Source organism: Thermobia domestica, chromosome 7 (assembly GCF_964235325.1).
Source record: "Thermobia domestica chromosome 7, izTheDome1.hap1.1, whole genome shotgun sequence".
NCBI classification, from domain to species: Eukaryota; Metazoa; Arthropoda; class Insecta; order Zygentoma; family Lepismatidae; genus Thermobia; species Thermobia domestica.
Genome location: NC_137460.1, coordinates 293226906 through 293248469, shown reverse-complemented (window position 1 = coordinate 293248469; position 21564 = coordinate 293226906). Strand labels below are relative to the sequence as shown.

At 34.8% G+C, this 21564-nt stretch overlaps 1 protein-coding gene across 1 annotated transcript in view; it reads right to left on the bottom strand.

Annotated features, from left to right (window-relative positions):
• Window positions 1-1493: 1493 nt before the first annotated feature.
• The window catches only part of LOC145691051 (uncharacterized), a 38172-nt gene continuing 18101 nt past the window's right edge, over window positions 1494-21564 (bottom strand). Inside the window, exon 3 of the mRNA XM_081766684.1 lies at window positions 1494-11628. Within this exon, the coding sequence (XP_081622810.1) occupies window positions 10890-11628 (739 nt within the window). The 3' untranslated portion in view covers window positions 1494-10889. The remainder of the gene's footprint in view (window positions 11629-21564) is intronic.

The window sequence follows — 21564 nt, the reverse complement described above, 5'->3', positions numbered from 1 at the left end:
ACAAACGCATTGACTTTCATCGCGTAAACTAAATAGCAATATTGAAACGTTTAAGTTTCACGCTGTAAACGAAACAGAAGTTAAAACTGCAATACTCAGTATTAAGTCCAACGCATGTGCGTTTGCTGGAATAACAGGAAAAATGCTTCGACTGTCTGTTCCGTTTATTTTAACTCCACTTACTCACATAGTAAATTACTCATTAACTGAAGGTTGTTTTCCAGAATTGTGGAAGCGATCGAAGGTGGTTCCACTGTCCAAGAAAGCAGTTGTACAGTCGCTTGATGAACTTCGTCCCATCAGTATACTGTCAATTATCTCCAAAGTACTAGAAAAGGTAGCATGTCGGCAATTAACACCTTATATCAACAGAAATGAAATATTGCCTATTACTCAAGCAGGCTTCCGTAAAGAAAATAGCACAACCACAGCCCTTTTAAAAATTACGGATTCAATTTTGAATTCAATGAAAAATTTAATGGTAACAGTTTTGGTCTTGTTGGATCTTTCGAAGGCTTTCGATCTCGTAAATCATAAACTCCTACTGGCCAAAATGAAATATTACAACTTTTCGGAATCAGTTATTAAATGGTTCTACAGCTATCTCTCTTGTAGACAGCAACAAGTAATACTAAGCGGAGAAAAGACTCAGGTATCTACCCCATCCCTGATAAAGGCAGGAGTTCCGCAAGGTTCAATATTAGGTCCCCTATTATTTTCACTCTTTTCAGCAGATATTTCTACAGTCATATAACATTCATCAGTTTACTTCTATGCGGATGATACACAGATTTTCATCAGTAGTACACCTGAAAATATTATAGACATAATAGAGTTACTGAATAGGAATATCTCAGCTGTTAGCAACTGGTGCCTAAAGAATGGTCTTTTACTTAATCCATTAAAATGTGTTTTCACTGTATTGGGAACATCACATCAGTTGAGCAAAGTCAACCCTGATCACCTAAAAGTAACTGTAGTGAATTCCAATATTCCATTTTCTCGCTTTGTAAAGGATTTAGGCTTCATAATAGATCAAGGGCTTAGATGGAATAAACACATTTCTGAACAGTGTATTAAAGCTAATCGCATCTTACGACAGCTTTAAAAATTAAAAGGCTATTTGTTGCAAGAAACAAGACTATATCTTGTTTACATTTACTGGGTGTTTTGTTTATCCTTAGTATTATTGAATGTATCATGTTATGTTGTTATTTATATCTTATTTGTATCTTTGTTTTCTTTGTAATGATGACAAGGGTTAGGTGGCAGAGCAGCCTCCGGCTGAACCTCCCCCGCTGAAATGAAGATAAATTCAGTTCAATTCCATTCTGAAGACAGAGGTATCATATTGCATATTGAAATATAAAAATATATGTAACATATTGCTTATTGAAAAAACCTACGTATATTTTCATAAAACTGTAGTAAATATTTTCTTTCATGTTAAACTACTTGACAGAATAGCATATCAGACTACTAAAAATGCAATCTACGCTTGCCTTTTGCTTTAATACTTAAATGAGGTCAGTAAGTAGTATAATAACATATCCACAAATATTAAGTTACTCTTACTTTAGAACAGTGATGAAAAGACAAAAATCAAGTATTCACTCTATTACATGTACAAAATAAACTGTAACTTTGATACGTGAAACAGATCATAGTTTATTCATGTGTAACCAGCACTCTAGTAAATTATGACTATGCCTATGCGTCACCATCAACTTTATATATTTTACAGCGGAGAGTCTATTTTCTAAAACATAAATAACAATTTTTCAAAATAGATCCACAGTAATTTCTCTTCCGCCATCTCTTTCAAACTTTTGGTATCTTTATCGTAATATCAATTCCACCATTTCATCCGCACTGGCAACCGTGTAGCCTGCACGTTATTTTTACCTATCTGGAGGAAGGTAAAATGCCCAGCTCTTTCCGTAAGACTTCCAACTTGAAGTTACTTGTAAAATACAGTTATATCGGATGCGAAAAATAAGACTTAGACTCCTGTGATTCAAAATTTGCACGAATTATTAATTCAACGAAAACCAGCTGACGTGAGAAATCTTATGGAAGGAACAGATAATTTTTATCTTGCTAGGAAATCTTTTTTAATCTGAATAAAACTAGCAATATTTCTGTAACCCGATTGTATACCTGGTTCCATCTAGTGAAATGTGACAAGTGCTTCAATCAGTTAATATTGTCGAGTTGTGCAGTAAGGACGGTGGCTTCATTAAAGGTACTTCAGTAGTTACTCCAGTTACATTTAGCTCCATGTGCGGTCAAAGCAGAAAGATTTATGAAGAAATATCTCCACATCATATTTGAACTTTTGTCTTTTGAACAAACCATTAATATAAACTTAAACAAAACATACATAGGACTGTATACTAACAGTCACCTGCATTTATCGCTTCTTAATGAAAATAATATCTCGAAGATTATAAAAAAGGAACCATCTAGCACAGTCACAAACGTTTCACCAAACAACTACAGCTAGTGAGCTAGTATTGCCAGTTTCTTAATACACAATAACTCTGCCATCAGTGGGGCCGCGATGGCTCAGTAATAGAGCGTTCACCTTTGGTGCTTGGGACTCCTGGCTTCGATCCCATCCCCCGCCAAGTGAACTTTGTGGTGGACAAACACCGTGCGCGTGAGTTTTCTGGGGGTTCTCCCGTTTCCTCCCACGTTCTTCATTCCACCATTTCATTTATCACTTATCATCACCGTCTCCTTTAGCCTAACCGGCATAAGTGTGAAACGTAAAACTCAAAGATTTCATTTATTTTTCTGCCATTAGTTTTATTTCTAACCAAACTTCTTAGGTGTTCCTCACTTTTTTAAATTGAACTCTGAGGGATAGTAAAAAAAGGGACTCAAACTGACATTTCTACCATAATTTCTCTTGTTCTAGTGAAAGTAAAGCGATGACACAACTTTTATTGGTTCTAACAGCCAAAAGATCATCATGTGCGACAAAACGCTACCATCCAGATCGAGGTGAACCTATCGAAAGGTTTTAAAATCCTACCTTAATGTTTTGTACAGTATGTCTATGTATCTTGTATCCACTTGTATCTACGAATGAATGTTTCAATTACAGATCTTCATACGAGAGAAATATTCATTTTATTCAGCAGAGATACCAAAGGGTTTGATTGCCAAAATATCCAAGAAATCGAATGACACATTATTTGGTATCCACTGAATCATCCGAATGACAGACAATATCGGGAGATTGTCCGTTGTTCGTCATCCGGATGTTATTGTGTCCGTCATCCGGATGTTATTGTGTCCATCATCCGGATACTCTCCATGTTCATCATACGGGTTTTATAAATAATCCGCATTATATCCACGTTCGTTATCCGGATATTATCCGTCATCGGGATATTACCCGTTGACCGGATATTTTATGTCATCCTGATGTGTAGTTATTCGGAAATCAAATAGACTTTTACTCTTTTCCTAAAATCTATACCACCATGTTTCAATTGAGACAGAGTCATCTGTTGCCAATCATGCGAAATGTTTGACAACACTTCAATCTAAGCAACTACCCCTTGTAATACATCAAATGCGATAACTCCGTTATTTTTAAAGATAGAAAAACAATACTTGGCTCGTTGGAAAGATCTTGAAATGGTTTATTGCGTTTGTTTGAAGTTGCTTTTTGTAAATCTAATCTTTTCGTAGTTATTTAGCGTTAAATATAAGAATTGTATGTCGAGTAAACTTTTCACTTCGAGGCGCTATATTTCAAAATGGCGGCCGTACATAACATATATTGATTATTGAAATCAACCCCTGGAATGTTTCCTAAGAAACAGAGCAAGAATGAAATTTCCATCATGAATGATATTGAAATTATTGTTTCTTAATGTTTATGAGATGAAATCATCTGGCGGCTATATTGATGACGACATAACAAGGACAAAGCTGTGCCGGAGAAAAGTCCACCAGGCATTTTTCACACTTTGGGGCAAGGAACTTTCCAAAAAGTATTGGGGATTTTGCCACCCTGAGTGGAACCGATCACCAAATTTTTGGGGCATGACTCAAGGACTAAAAATAGAAAGTAGCAAGTAGTCAACAGCATTCCAGTCTAAATTGTCAAAGTAAATTGTTGCAAATGAGTGATAGTAGCATTAGTGGATGTTGTTGCAGCATTTAGAGATGAGGAAGTTTAACGTCCTGCTTCAGCATCGAGGCTAAACTGTTATATGAAACTACAGATTAAATACATCTCTTTGTGTATTTCTTTATAATTATATTCTTTCACGAGCCATTAATATGCATTGCATATTGTCGAGTTCAACATTTTATCAGTCTAATCGATATTGGGGAGATCAAAATCTATAACTGTTGGTCCGCGAAGACGTGGTGTGTGGCCCGCGCACTCAAATGCACTTTTATAAACATTTCCTTTTTATTACGTTATTTCGTATGGAAGTTTTGCTTTTATTTTGAAATTTGGGAAAAGAAAACATAATGTAAACATCCTGAAACTCAAACTACCCCATACCGAAAGCGTCGGTGGCTTAGCGATAGGCAATTAGTGACCTCTCGGAAAAAATGACGGCTTCGCAGCTGCAATCCGCTGTGGCCCTACTTCTGTTTTAAAACTTACTCCACCAGCAGCAAAGACGCGGCGAAATGCCAAAGAACCACGAAATTTCAGCCCCGAAATATGTTAAATCGCCTATATGCGTGATTTATTTACATTAAAGTGAGTTTAAAAATAGTATAAGATATACCCCGCGGTGGGCAAGAACCATTTATCCTGTGACCAGTAGGCGCGTGTTCTTCCAACTTCGCCACTGAGAAGAGAAAGGAGACGTCGCATGTACAGGGATAAATCATTGAGGTCTTTTTAATTTGGCCAATCAGAGTGTTCCTTATTGTCTGAAACTCAAGCCATCACCTTTTTACCAAACAAGGAAAGTTAAGAGTTTCGAAATAAATAACATTTCTATTAATGATGTTCATTGTGGAAAAAAATGTTAAAACAAGGATATTTTCAAAGTTGTCACTTTTCCATATAAATTCAACGGAGTAAAGTTTTAAACCCATATTAACACATTTTGAACTCCCTGATTGGTGAAGTTCCTGATCTAAAGAATCAAATTAATTATATAACGCAAAATACAGGCTACCGATACAAACCAGCCATGGCGCAATTGGTAAAGCGTTAAGTGCGATTCTGGAAAGTCGTTAGTTCAGTTACCGAGGCCGAACACAGACCTTTTCCATTTCGTTCCCACATTTACACCGCAGATGCCTAAAGCCAGTAAAAATCAAATTTAATTGAAATGTACTGTTTCACCCCTGCCATAGAATCCTGGATGCGGCCCGATATAAATAGGGGTCGGGATGTTTGCGATGTGATTGAATCGGTTTAAAGAAAGCAATAAAGAGTACTACTTTGTACCAATAAAATATATATTAAATGTCATTTATATCCTAAATATCTTAAATAACCTAAATGTAGTATACACTACATTAGCTATGCAATGTTACACTTATTGCAATTACAGAAAATAATATAACTACATATAATGTAAGAGAAGTAGATAACTCATATGAATTCGTTGCTAGTACACACGAATGAAAATCTAAATTCTTTGATTTCTCTTGAAGTGCAAGTTTAAAATTTGGTTTAACTTACCGGGCTTGATATGAATAACGACACAGAGAAAATTTGAAACAATGAGCTAATTGTAACATTGTTTGATTAATGCATTACTATTCAAATTGATTGATATTGAAACAATTCTTAAAACCTCAGAGAAGCGTTCAATTTTTATTATTTTTGCGTCCTTCCAAGTATGCAACACATGAGAACTGACAAGTCCAAGTGTAAATTATAGGGTTCCAAGTACGGATCTTATGGAGTATTCGGCGTACTTTAGAAGTCCGTAGCGTTAGTCTTTAGTATGCAGAATGTGGTTTAACGGATCTTCTTGCCAAACGTACTATACTCCAGTAAATTCAGCAGTTTCTGAGGAATTAGACCCCGGACCGCAGGCTCTGTTCCTTGGAACCTCGCGGATGTGTGGCAATTCTAGACGCTCTTTCTTAGCGTCCCTTCAATATCCTGAAATTACGTTCCTGTGAAGAGGGCTTAAAATCTTTTGCTGGGAGCCGAAATCTGAATAGCTGCCACTGATAAAAAAGGCAAACAAGAAAATTAATTAGCATCTCAAGGGACTTCTATCTTAGGAAATTTGGAAAGGGCCCCGGTTACTCTTTAGGGCCTCGTAATCAGGTGTTGATTAACTTCATACAGCTGCATTCAATATACCTAATAAATATGGCTTATATCAATTCTCTCCTTTGGGGTTCATTCTTTTTAAATTAGGCAATTAAACTGCGCCTACCAAAATAAAGTTCTGTTGTTATTCGTGAACTTCTTACCAGAATAGCGTAGCCATGCATTCTATAAAAAAATATAAGGGTACATGTGGCCGTGGCCGTACAGAAGGGGTACCTATAATATATATCTGTTGACACAGTTAGTTCACTTCAGTGATAGTATGTGAAAAATATTATTATTTTTATTATTGACTCAAGGGACCAAGGCAAAAATTCCCACACGGGCAAGTCAGTCTGGCAGCGAGGGCTTCATTTTCGCCGCAATCCTACGATTCATCGCGAAAAATCCTGTAAGGACAAGCACGAACTATCGCCAGTCATGCGCAAGCGATTATTATTATGTATTAGTTTTGCCGGACGAATTGTTTCTAAAGTGAGCTCCGAGAGTCAAGAGTACCCCTTGCCTCTACATCATGCATTGAAAAATGTTGAATGAGTGCGTATACTTGTATGAATCTCGATGGCGACTGTCGCCGATCCTTAGAAAGTGAGTATGGAAGATGTATGAAATAAAGTAAACAGATGCGAGTAATTTTATTATAAAAGTATATGGCGAACGAGATTTAGTTTATCTCAAACGGTTAACGTCGAATATACACGGTTAAAGGAGCACCCTGGTGGCCAAGTTAAAACGACTCAATGATTTATCCCTCTGCAAGGAGTGTCTTGCTTTTGTGTGACAATAACTTACACGAAATTTCCTTCTTCAACTCTAAATAAAGTTATATAGACGTTCGTCAATGAGGAACATATCACGTAACGTTCTTCAGGTTAAGACTACGTAATCGGTTTCTGCGATGGTCCTGATATGCATTACAATTCTTCTTTACCTTCTAGTTTCCAACGAAGAAGAGACGGTAGAAACTATTTTCACATTCTTTGAATTATATCAACACGTGTAGAAATAATACGTTCTAAGTTTCTGCAACATAATTGCTAGTTTTTTCTTATCTTCGTGTGGGGAATTGATCGCAGCGTGAAGGCAGGTAACTGCCATTACAGCGACCAGGGTTCGAATTCCTTTGTAGAAATTATTTCTTCTTTATTGGAAGGTATTTTTTACGTAATTGATATTGTAATTCTGTTATCCCTTTATTAATGCAAGGTCGAGACTTGACTACATATTTTATATTTTATGAATTTTCTGATTGGATTTCAAATCTTTTTATGTAAGAATCAACACACTGCATTGTAGGAGGTTTTCGGGGAGGCCAATATCCTGTTGCTTTCTATTTGTTTACTTGCTCGCTACGCGAAGTCTAGATACCAGATTTCACCTTTCTATATCTAAGGAAGAACGCAAAAGTCTTTCATCATCATAAGAGAGTAAGTGAATAAGTGAGGAGATCAATGATCTTTGCATATTAACATATGTAGTATCAGATTGTCGGAAAAGTCATGGCTATTTCGGTAAAGTATGACAAATGATATGTGGATATACTAGAGTTAATCGGATCACGCAATAGTTATGTTATGAATAGCTAAGATGTTGAGCGTTTTCTGCATTAATATTGTTCTTTATTTGGTTTGGTTTTACAGATTCAACAACACACAGAAGATGGAAGACTCCATCCCGCTCGCTCCCCTCATGGCACGTTACTGTGCCTGTCAACAGTTGGAAGCACTCTAAAGGAAAGTTTCTCCTTCATGGCCTTGCCTGTTTGTATGTCACTTTAGTAGTTAATTTAAGTTGAATTCTCTACAGTATTCTTTCTACGTAACACTACTATTTTATCATGACTGAAATCAGAAAGATTTATGATTATCACATTGGAATCGTAAAAGTGTGTAATTTACTGAATCATTGCACATTCAGTGTTTCCCTTCTCGCAGAATAGAAATGTGTTACAGTAGTGGCTTGAGCGTTAGTTTCAGAAGGTTGGGGTCAGGAATTCGATGCCCGCGTAAGTAATTAATGAAATTTTTATGATTTGCAATATTGATATTTCTGATACATACTACAATAAAAATATTTAATTTCTCGAGGTTTCAGAATTGAGACGACTTCCCTCCCACGTGAAATGCCAAGAACACAAAACTACGTCATCTGTATCGACCTTGTTTCGTACTGTCTCGAAACGTAACGTGTTTAGCCAACAATTGATAAATGCATAAGGCTCTTCCTTATTGTTAGTATGGGCAAAAATTTTGTTGCGTTTTAGTAGAAATTATTCCTACCTGTACATAAATTACAAATATTGATTGAACTTACAACTCTAGTCACGAGATTGATCCTACTTATGATGTCATCTCACTGTTCTACCTGCAAGAAGGCGAAACAAAATTCATTACCGTTATTAGCTAACAAATATTTATACTCCGTGTCTTGTTGCCGCAAATGATAATTTTATCTTTAAATCCAAACACGTAATAATATTATTACTTTTACGTGTAAACCTTAGAAACATCTGACATGTCTTCCTTGTTCCTATGAATAGCTTGGACTGTATGAAATTTCATTCCCTTTTCGGGGGTCACTAAGCTGCTAGGCGGCAATGCTGATGACATTTAAGCTCAGGTTTACGCAAAAGAGAAAATAATTCCCATCTGGATTGGGAATCATCCGGGGCAGCACAAGAGTTACTGGTTGCATACTATATATATATACGTAGATATGCGAAATTATTTTCCACCGTAACTCTGGAACGCCTGGGGCAATTTCTACCAAACTTTGTAGCCATTTATGTAGACAGTCAGTCACTACTATTTTAACGTTTTTTCACAGTTGAATTACTTGGAAATAAAACTCTCGAAATATAAAAAGGAATCCCAAATCATTTCAACGTGACACATGAATCAATATTTTGATTATAATCAAAGATTCCTTGCGAAAACAAACTTTAATCAAATATGAAGTTACAAATTGTCTCTTTGCAATTTTTTTTTCACTTTGTGCAACGTTAATTAATTATGAATTTCTAATTCCGGCAATTGTAGCGCTCTCGCTGTTTTTATACACCAACAGTAAAATGACGTTAGCTGCTGGAAACACAAAGGATAAGCAAAAAAGAAAAAATTAGGAACTAATCCTATTTTCTCAGAACAAATGGTGTCTCCCTAACGAATTATCATTTTTTTTTTTTTTTTTTTTGTTTCTTGAAGAGGGTAAGACTAAAAATACAAACCAGGAAAGTGGCTGAAATTACGGTGAAAAACAGTTTCTGAGATATAGTTGAATACCTCTCTTCTCACCTCTTAAATATAGAAAATTGATCACGTAATAATTTACCACTGGCTTCTAAGTGGTGTTTGTGGAAAAAGGAAACTGAATCCACACAATATTTTTGGATTGCTCATTTTTGCAGTTATTTTTATGCTACTAACACGCATTTGTTTATTGGTAAATTATTTATTATTGCGCTACGGGCTTATAGCCGTTGAAGACTAGAAACACTGGAGTTCCATGTTTACATCGTGCAGTTACGTAGATATGTAACTGTTATTAAGTGCTAGTTTAGTTAATTGTCAATAAAACAAGATTGTTCAAGTGCTGGTTTATTCTCTTTTTTTATCGCAGAAGACATTAAATCTTACGTTGGAAATGTATTCTTATTCTAAAGACTAACTAGCACTGCAGATTGGTGGCAAAGTTATGACCACAGAATCTAACGTAAGTGTCGTAGCCAGAGCCTTATTATAAAAGACATACAGACACGAGCATAAATAATATATACGTACAGAGCGCAAAAAATCCTGACAGGATATACGAGTGTTGCTCCTAATCAATCTACGCCTAACACATGTACTGGTATATCCAATAAGTATAAGAAAAAGATTTGTCAATCAAAACTCTTAGAGATATAATTGCGTTCAATGCCTTATATGGAAACTTGATCCAGAAAAAAAAAATCGAATTCTCGCTTTAATATATATCAAAGCATAAATTAGTGAGTCTCATAAGGATGGCTGGGAAACGTCAGTATTATAGCGTTTGAATCGAAACATGTGTCTTATCACATTAGAGGTGGATCAAATTTTCTCCTGCAGTTTATGCGTTTCTCAGGTGTATGTATAAAACGTTACTTTGCACTGTTTGAACTTTAACTAAATTCTTTCTAGCACTGTCGGCGCAATGAGGTTTCTAACAGTATGTATATCATGTGCGTTGCAAAACGCCTTGCTGAAATAAATTTTTCTTCACACGGTTGGCATATAGGATGACAATCTCTTTATACATTGTTGCCAAGTGTGAGGTATTTGCCCTCAATTTATTATGATGCGTGTAGCGACATGATATAACAAATATTTTGGTACACCCAAGGCAATAGTGAGATTTTGAAGTGTACGTATTGGCATGTGTTGTGCTGAATGTGAACTTAGAAGAAATTTTGTTGCACAGCATTGTCACGTGTGACGTTTTACATCTCTTTTGAATTAACATTTGTTTTGCCAAAGTAGACTTTAGACTAAATCCCTTCCGCCGCATTTCTCATTTTTAAGGTTTAATAATCTGTTAACGTGTGCTTTGCCAAATTAGCAATTTGACTAAAATGCTTCTTAAGCTCTTAACTCTTATGACGTTTTATACAACCATGTATTAACAAGTGTCTTGCTAATTTACCCTTATGTCTAAATTCTTTCTTACACTCTTGGCACATGTAAGGTTTTATACCTCTATGTATTAACATGTGGCTCTCTAAATTACGCTTTTCCTTAAATCCCTTTTTACACTCTTGGCACATGTAAGGATTTATACCTGTATGTATTAACATGTGTGCTGCTAAATGACCCTTTTGTCTAAATTTCTTTTTACACTCTTGGCACTTGTAAGGTTTTATACCTCTATGTATTAACATGTGCTTTGTCAAACTACCCTTGTCACTAAATCCCTTGTTACACTCTTGGCAGTTGTGAGGTTTTACATTTCCATGTATTAAAATGTGTGTTGCTAAAGTAACCTTTTGTGTAAATTCCTTTCCACATTCTTGACAAGTGTGACGTTTTTTACCTGTATGTATTAGCAGGTGTCTTGCCAAACTACTCTTTAGCATAAATCCCTTACTACACTCCTGGCACTTGTAAGGTTTTATATCTTTATGTAGTAACATATGTCTTGCCAAATATGACGTTCGAATAAATCTTTTTCCACATTGTTGGCATGTATGAGAATAATAACCTGCATGAGTTTGCACATTGCTTCCCAAATGTGTTCGACTATACTCCTCGATAGGATGAGATTTCTCGTCTGAGTGAGAAATTGTTCTCTTTCGCGTGGCTTTTATGAAAACAGCATATTTATGGAACCTGTAAAAAATTCAATAAACAGGATGATGGAAGTAAACAATACGAAACATCAAAGAGTGCAAACGTCTGCATGCAAAATATGAAAAATAGAGCAACAAACGTAAGATACTTTTTTCTTTATAGTGTACATTAAAAGCTCTGGGTTTCTAAGCTCTCATACGTCAAATTAAATGATAAAAGGAGCGGACGAGTTTCCACACCACTTATATTCTCCAAGAAAGATAATGTCCTTTTTTCGAAATCTCGATTCCATCTACGTTAATATATACGGTATCAGACTTAACTACATACTAAGGTTTATATGTTACACTATAGAATGAACACATCATTATAGAGAAAAATAGAGACACGCAGTCACACAAAATATTTATGTAGTGTTAATTTTAGTACCAGATAATTTAGCAATTATGAGAGCTTCTTACGATAACCACTACCAGGATCTCCTAATATGACGACAATTAAACAAAGAAGACTAATATTTTTTTCTAATTTGAAACAAAATGTATCATTTCAAGCAATAAAGTTCTCCACATGTGTTCTTAATATCCTCGGGATGCTTTGAGATATTAAATTTCAATCAAATTAAAGATCTTTACGTCTGTTCTAATATATCTACATGGTTAGGTATGATACATATCTAACCACTTTTCCGAAACACATCCTTTTCATAAACTTTGAGTATTCAATTTCTTCTAACATTTCACCCATTTCTTAGAAATACCCGACATTATGATTGAAGACTTCGAAGCTAAGATAATAAGCACTTGCGTTTCCTCATTCGTCACCCTTGGGTTATTGCTGTTAGAAGCTTCTAGAATATCTAACACTATCATGCTGTAACGTCCTTAGTTTGCCAGGCAGAAATAAGTGTGCTATTCTACGTTTTTTCGTTACCTAATCACAATCAAGATATCACAATTTTATACCGCGAGTCAAGAAATCACATTTTTATACTGGGTGTGAAAAACTGCTTTTCCAGGTGTGACTACAACAACGTCTTCCGAATTTGATTTGCATCGTGACAAACTTCAATGTTTACTGTATATTACTTTAAAAGTCAAAAGGGCGTGTAATGCCTAATGTTTCACTCTGTATATTAAAAAAATTGTTATACATTAAAGTGAGTTTGTTTGGTTAGGTACATTTTTCATTAACATGAATACGCTACTAATTACAACTTATGTTCTGAACGAAATAAAGTAATTATTTTGTTCTACTTTCCTTTCCTCTGTATATCCCCCTTTATCCCTCTCTCTCTTTTCCCAACTTGCTGCACCAAACCAGTTTCACTGCGCTGATACCAACCATATATCGAAATTGCGAAGGATGTATTTCCTTATAAGCACCGATAATAGGTGTCAAGTGAAGGTTTTAATTAACTCAATCCAAATTCCATGCTAAAAACCGAGTTGACGAGATCAACTACGTAATACATCAGACGTATAATTGTAACTGTAAATTAAATCACACGCAGATTACACTAATATGAATACTCAGAATGTACTATTATTTTATTTTCAACAAATTAATAATATACCATTTTGTGAGCTGGGCCCTTTCACGAATTACTATCGACGTATTTACCAGGTGGTTATTGCATTAATATGTTTGTAATACTCACAACGATGTCTGTTCAATAGGTTCAACTTGAAGTCCGCCCTTGTATCGTCGAACCGTACGAACGTGCAGGTCCCAGAGGCTGATCCTATGAATTGAAGTTCTGAGTTTCTAAACGCCAAAGTATGTATGCGTTCTCGCGCTGAAATCTTTAGAATCCTCCTCGTTAATACATTAGCCAACGAAGTTTCATTTTGAATACTGGCACATATTAAAATATTATTATCATACACATTAAAGCAAAACAATCTTCACTGATTTAATGGAGAGCTCAGCAAAGCCTTTGTTAATACCACGGGTGAGAGCGATTTTGCAGAGCACCTCTATCGATATCGGGTTACTCCGCCCGAAAGAATTGTCATCTCTGCCAATACCAATGTAATCTCGGGCCTGGAGAAAAAATCCCGATTTTCACTTGTAACATCTGGGCTGAAACAATGCCTAAAATTAACGATGAGACCCTTTCATAGAATGCACTGCTGTGATTTTCTTTCGTTTTCGCGATATTAGGACCTCTGGTGATTCTATCACAGCAACTAATTTATGCAGACAAATGGAACATACATGTATATGTTTGAGAGACAGGAAGTTTCCGGAATTGTCTTCATACGAGGTGTATTTAACAAAATGATGGAAGTTTGCACTGTTTAGACTGTCTATCTCCTGTTGATTAAAACAATTATTGAGCCTCAAAAACGTGATGATATCCTTTATGGCGCCCAAAGGTTTCTGAGTAAATTGATTCAATTTTCTTAGAGAATCCTGCCCTTCGAAGGGTTAATAGATTTCACTTAAGTGCCACTAGGAAAGTCGCTGTATTATGGAACAGCCTGTATACGGATTTAGGTCATTGGAAATTCACTACCGAGTAATGGCATATTGGGACCACACTGTATATATGAAAACACAATGCACTTCTTGTTCCATGAAACGTAAGGCTATACATCCCAATGACGTTAAAGCCACCAATTCTTTTAAGGCAAAGTTAGGGCATCATTAATAGTTTATTATTATGATTATGATTATTATTATCATTTGTATATGTGCATCTTGTGTTATTTTATATTTTATAATTTGTTTTTCAGATATTGCTGTCTCACTAAAGTTACACGTTTCGATGTTTCTCAATCTTTTTCGTTGAACATAATGTATAAACATATATATATATATACAGGGTATTTCAAAATAACACCAACAACGTTAGGTGATTCTTGACACCAAGATAAGCAAAAAGTATACACAAACCTGGGTTCACAAATGCTTCCCTTCGAAGTTATAGACTGCCGAAAACACGAAAAAATTTAACTTTGGAGGTCCATAGCTCGAATACTTTGGGAACTACCGTAGCCCGGTCAAGACTTCACTTAAGAATTAGTATGTGTCCTCCACAAATATCCATGCATCAGGATCCTGCGGCACTTGCGCAACAATTTTAATAGAGGTAGTTTTTGACTACTTCAAGATATATCAACGTAGCCAAACTCCCATTCCAAACATTGCTGCGTAAGTACCTTAGGATTCTGAAACACGTATTTTTGGATAGTACACATATTGGTTTCAAAGTCGTATTTTAGTCGTGTCATCAAAACGTATCTAAGTCAAATAAGACATATTTTAATTGTACACTAAGCATTAAAATTCTCAAATTGCAACAGCATATTAATAAAATACGAGATTCTTCAAAATCTAAAATTTTAGTAATTGTCTTGCTCGAACGACAAAATGTAAAACACATTGATATATTTCAAACGAATTTAAGATTCCATGTCAACTCACAAAATTATTTTGAATTTGTCATTATTTAAAACCAATATAAAAGAAACATTTTCCTTTTCTTTTCTCTTTAAATTACTAGTTGCTAAGAAGGTAAATTTGCGTTTCTAACATTGACTGGAGTATTACGTTCGCATTGACATTATTGCTCGGATTTCTACAATATTAGTAACATACAATTGGTGACTCAAACAAACATTTATAACGTTGTCTTCAACAAGCCATTTTACTGGCAATAGCAAATATATTCACACTAAAACCATCTATGGACATCAACCACAAGTAATTTTACAAGAAGGATACTCTATCTACCGCTAGAATTATCGAATAATTATAAAAAACATTCTCTACTCTTCTAGTATCTACAAAGAAGGTATTCTAGAATTGACGACAATTAACCATCATTTTCAAAATATGTCCTTTGCACGACGTTACCGTACGCATACTCTATAACAATAAATGTGTAATAGAGGGTCCTCTTTATTAGCCTTTTAGTATCTTAAAATAGCACTAAAATAATTTTCTGCTCAAATGCCATTCCCTGCCGTTACGAACAATACAGAACTATCTTCCATATAATTGTTATGTTCACTCAATGAGCACTATCAATATCCGCGTGCCTACTTAATCATTAGAATACCAATTTTTTAATGTGAATATTCTTTTATATGTACGACTCCTTTAATGTGGGATATTCTTGACATCTTTTCAGTTTTGGAAATAAACTGTCCCCTAGTCACATCTGAACCGATGGAAGAACAACATGTATTTCTTATTAGAATTTTGTAAAACAACATTTTCAATTATGTTTGAAATATTTCCATAGGATACATGTATTCCGTTGCTAATCAGAGGGTTAGTTCATGATTAATAATTATCAGAACAATGAGATGTTGAACTCATGAATAGTACATTGTTACAGTCATTTAGTAAAATGGAAATATTTAATTTCGAAGTACGAAATTCAACTCAATATGCCGAATTAAATTCTTCATTATTTAGCAGAAAGTTCTAAATCAAAACAATGATTTCTTTTTCGAGCCAATGAGCGCTTTCGCCATTGGGTGAAAAATGTTGTTCATATAAATAATATAACGGAAGTTCCTTTAACCTTATATCATTTATAATCAAGGAAAACAAAAACTGAAGTAAAATTTGATTAATGAGATTTTTAACAAGAATTAATACTCCAAACGAAATTAGGCTTCCTCTAATTTATCTGTTAGTCGTTGAGCAATGGACGAACTGATTAAGGATCATTAAAACAAAATGACTTCATATAACTTTCTTTAATATGTGTCTTTCATGTTTGTAAACAGGTTCATTCATGTTCATTCATTTATATGTCATTCAAAAAAAATCGTTAAAATATACTAAAACAAAACATTTCACAATATACTAACGAAGTTTTAATACTAACTATCTTCCAATTACAAAGCACAAAATATCTACTACAAGATTGGTAAAATTTCAATAGCTAGACAAAAATCTATATATTTGCAATTATCATCATGAGACAAAATTCTACCTAACATTTATATACTTTACATAAATACATATAAAATAATTAAAATAACTATATATTCTCTAACGTGACTACTTATTCGTGAAACATTTCGACATATTATAAATGGGTTAAAAAGTGCTGAAGCCCATAAGGCGCTATCCTGTAAACTGATGCATCACAGGTGTAAGCCAATGATATAAAAAAATATGTAGGTTAGTGAATTAATTAGTAATATCAACGACCGCTGACTTATTGTCTTTCACCCCAAGTATGCAGGAGTGGCCAAATTCTCCTGACGATTCAGAGTGAATCGCTTCGTACATTAAAACCTTTACCACCCTAGTTGAATGCTTATGCATACTTACCATGACACATCTGAGTATATTTTTCCCATCCCAATTTGAACTGTCGACATCTAGGCCTTGAGGAGGCATTATACGAAAAGAATTCAATGAAAACGACAATAAGAAATCCCTTTGGGGGAAAATGGCATCACAGCCCCGTATCAAAACATATTTATTTATACATAATGTTATCTATTGCCTAGTACATTTAGAAAATGTAGATTTATGCAGCAATGGCCAATACATTATGCGGTCTCACTGACATGTGTATTTGATACTATCAGTAGCATGGTCAAATCTAGCGGTGTCTGTCGTACCACTGTAGAAAGCCACTGCGAACTGTTTTTCCTTTTCCCCAGGCCAATTCACGACGACAGTAGAAGATAGAAAATAGAGTTATTTCAAGACCCAGTAGGGATAGTATTTAGTTATTTTCCTTTTAAATCGAAACAAAACATTATGTTAACGTCTAAAATCCAAACGACAATTTTATTTACTTTATCCCTTTTTTCTTAAGATGACAAATACTAAATGCCTAAAAAAACTTTTGAGATATTTAATCAACTGGCAAACGTTGTACATACCTAAGGATTCTAACCGGTCACTACCCTGATTCACCACTGTATCATTAAAAAGAGAGAAGTGGTGTCCTTAAGTGTGGTGGTTGAATTACAATATTTCCAAACTCTTCTTGCATTATAATACCGTTATTGCTGAACTCAATTTATGTCTAAATTATAGTATTGTTGAACAAATACATATTGATTATTCATTGTCGATATTTTAGGCAAACAAACTGACGAATAGTTTTGCAAAGCCAAATAAGATTCGCCAAATTCCTTCAGTATTGCTTAAAATTTACCGAATTCACAATATGTCAATGGCACATTAAAAAATTCAGTGTATCATTGATATTTGCCAACAGAACCAAAGCAAAAAAAAAAAAAACTCATTAATTGAAACAGACAATAGTTAGTTTGAAATTAGTTAAGTTTAATTTAATATTTTTTCTCTAAACAAGTCTGTGGATATCTTCAATTTCCTAATCATTTCTCTAATCATATGATTGCATGGAGACAGATAAACAAACATAAATATAAGGGAAAATAAATTTAACTCCAAAAAGGATTATGTAATAAGATTTGATTATAGCTTGTCACCTCGAAACTCGAAACACTTGAAAATGAATAAATCATCCAAAAACAAACATTCTAACAAGAATTCGATACACAGAATCTGTATCCGAAACGGAATACTCTTAATTTTAAAAAGTGGTGGTTCAGTATAAAATTGCGAAAGCCGGTTCTAAATTGTGTACCTGTTCCGAAAATTTTAAATACTGTAATTTCTCTGGCTTCCAAATTCATTCCTGCATCTCCAAATGCTGTAAAGGAATAACAAATCATAACATTTTAAGCAAACGTATCCGTTTATGAGTTGGTATCGTTTACTCCTCGGGCTGGTGGATCGATGACGATGGGTATTTCCAGAAAACTGAAAAAAAAACCTAATATTCGAAATTCGATGCGGATAAATTAGATTAATGACCAATAATTTTTATACATTTGAACTAAATGTTTAGAGGAATTCAATTCAAATTCTCTCTTTATCTCAACCCATCTCTTGTTTAATGCCATTATTGAAGACCACAAGGAAAGTTGGACATAGTGACCCTAAGACAATCACTGGTACATTCTGGTGAGCGCATTCAAAAATCAGTGGCATACAGATCACGTATTTTATACAAAAAATAATGTAACCTGGGCGCTTCTTAAAATTGAACACAATATTTCATAACTTCCGTCTCATTATCCCCTTCACTGATTATAAATTTTATACTCCGGTTGCAACAAAGGTATTAAAGTATCAATCTCTTCCAACTGATTGGGAAGGTCTTTTACCAATTACATTCTCAGGTGTGTCTTTTCAAACAACAACCAAGTACTAAATGTTTTTGGTGTGGGTGTTCACATTTTAACTCTATTAATAGAATGGTAATCTATACTTCCTCTATTTAAAGGGTCCCACTATTCTACAACTCTGTCATTACTTGACACACTTGCACAAATATACGACCCTCGGAAAAGTTCAACAAATTTTGCAATTTGTTTCTTTATGAGGCTGCTAAAGTTATGCTGTCGTAGAAACACAAAATCTCCAACGCGTACTATTCGTCTATGCTTTTAAGTTTCATTTCACCTTGGTTTAACCTTTTATTTTTTTTACATGTTTTTCCGTTGACCAAAATTAGTTTGTTGCTCCAGTCAGTCTCATCCTGTGAAGAGATGTATTTTTGAACATTAATGCCAAAATGGAAATATATTGGACGTGAGAAATCAATGTTTAAATGCAAACTGGCTGGAAAAACTTGATAATTTTGTGGGATCGAATAGTTGTACAAGACTACATCTTGTGTCAAACTTCAGCCCATTTAGTGTGTAACTGTGAGCATAAAGTTCTTAATGTCTGCACTAACTCTTTATTTACTTTCTTCACGAGAGTGTGGTAAATTACACAATATCTCACAACTACATATTAATTTTTCACAGCCTGCAGGAAACATTTGCTGTGAAAGATAACAGCATTATCTGTCAAAATGAAGTTTGGTAGACCTATCAAAATGAATTCTTAAAACATCTAACGATTGCTTTAGCGGTTGAACTCAATGCAAACGAAGCACAGTAACGTATATTTAAATCCATAATGACAAGGCCAAAGCGCTTTTGCGATTTTCCTACTGGGTAAGCCACCAACATATCAATAGAAATACAATCTTGTGGTCTTCGACACGGAATGGTACTTAACAACTTAGCTTGTGGGTTTTGATTTTGTTTTATACGAGCACACATAATACAATTATTGATGATGTTCTTAACTGAATTTCTTAATCCTTTCGAATGAAATGCTTTGGATATAAGTGCTAATGTGTGGTTAGCACCTGGATGTCCAATATTAGTATGGTACGCGGTGAGTATGTTGCCCACCAGGACTGGTGGTACACAGATTTTTCAGTTATTAGGGTGATGAAAATATCTAATGAGCAAGATATTATTATCTCATTTATAATATTGTTTCCCAGATATACTATTTCGTAATTGTTTCGTGGACGATTCCACCTAAAACACGAGCTACATTTATACAATCTGAACATTCTCCTTAAAGTTCAGCCAGTCGTTCAGGGAACATATTCAGAACTTTGTCTTGCAATACTAGAAAGGAACTTTGGGTCAAAACTTCTAGTTCCACACGAGGCAATCTGACTGTCTATAGTGGTACCTGAATCGAACGTATCTATTAATACCTTTTTAAACTGATTGAACATCTAATTTTTCGGATAATTTGCAACCCATTCTTTGGCACTTGTTCGACAAGACATGGGATGATGTGAACTAATTCATTCTCATATATTCTCACTACTCTAGCTTTGTCTTTTAAATTGTGAATATATGAGGGCGCAGTTGTAGTACCTGGGAGCCCGTTTTCTAAACGCAAGTACGTAAATTCCTTGACTGAAAGACACACCTGGATTTAGAGGATTTACGTCAATAAACTCGTTTCACACTACTATCAGATCCATCGCATTCGAACCCTTTGCTTTGGTAATTTGAGTCGTGGTACTCTGTATTGAACTGGTTCTTTTTACACGGTGATGAACGTGCACTAACCTGTAAACGTTCGTTTTTATCCTCAATGTTATTGGCGTGCCAACAACTCACGGTTCGTTCTCTCTTATTTATGCATTTCTTGTGAAACATCTCGATTGTTTTCAATTTCGCAATAACAACCATTTTTTTTTATCAAAATGCTCAATTATTTATTTAGCCCTAGCTTTATTGTGCTCCCTGAAACTTAGTAACGTTTGTTTAATTCCGTCTGAACGTTCACTGTTTATTTTAGAACCTGCATGTGCGCTTGTACTTCCTAATATCACCTCCCTTTTGCGCGAATACTTTTACGTACATAATTAATTCATGTGTGACAACTTCCTGCCTATTCATACGAAAACTAATAGCTTCACATTTCTTATCCGTAAGCCCCTGTTGCTTTTCTAATTCGTCAACCTAAAATTTACCCCTCACACTTCCTGCTAAACAATATCGATCTCACGTTCTTGAACTTCATTGCCCTGCATACATTCATCCTGTACCGCTCGTACAAATTCATGTGGTTCACCACACTTTTCTTACATTCAGCACTGTATGAATAACCGCGTTTGGTTAAACTTGATAAATGAAGACACACTACTCTTATAGCATCATTGGTGATCATAATGTCAGTACACACCTCCTTTAACTTATTTTCCAGTTCAGTTCGATTTGGTTTACATTCCGTCACTAATGCTGTTATGGAATGCTTACATTCAACTACTGATTCAGCTGTGGAATGCTCTAAGTACTGGACATTAGCTTAAATTTTCTCTTCTAATTTTGTGGACTGTTGGTCTAATGTTATTTTATTGATTGGATGTAATAAGCTCCATGTTAATGAAAATTATAAATAACTAACTCAAAATGCAAAAAGTACCTCGGTTCAAAAAGGAAATCGCAAACAAATTTCCAAAAGATAGACATCAATAATATCGGTACCCTATTCTTAACCTACATACCACTAACGTTTATTATTATTTCGTATTTCTGTCACCTGTTTTTAAAATAAAGTTCACGGAATAGCCTTTTTTTTTAAAAAAAAAATAAG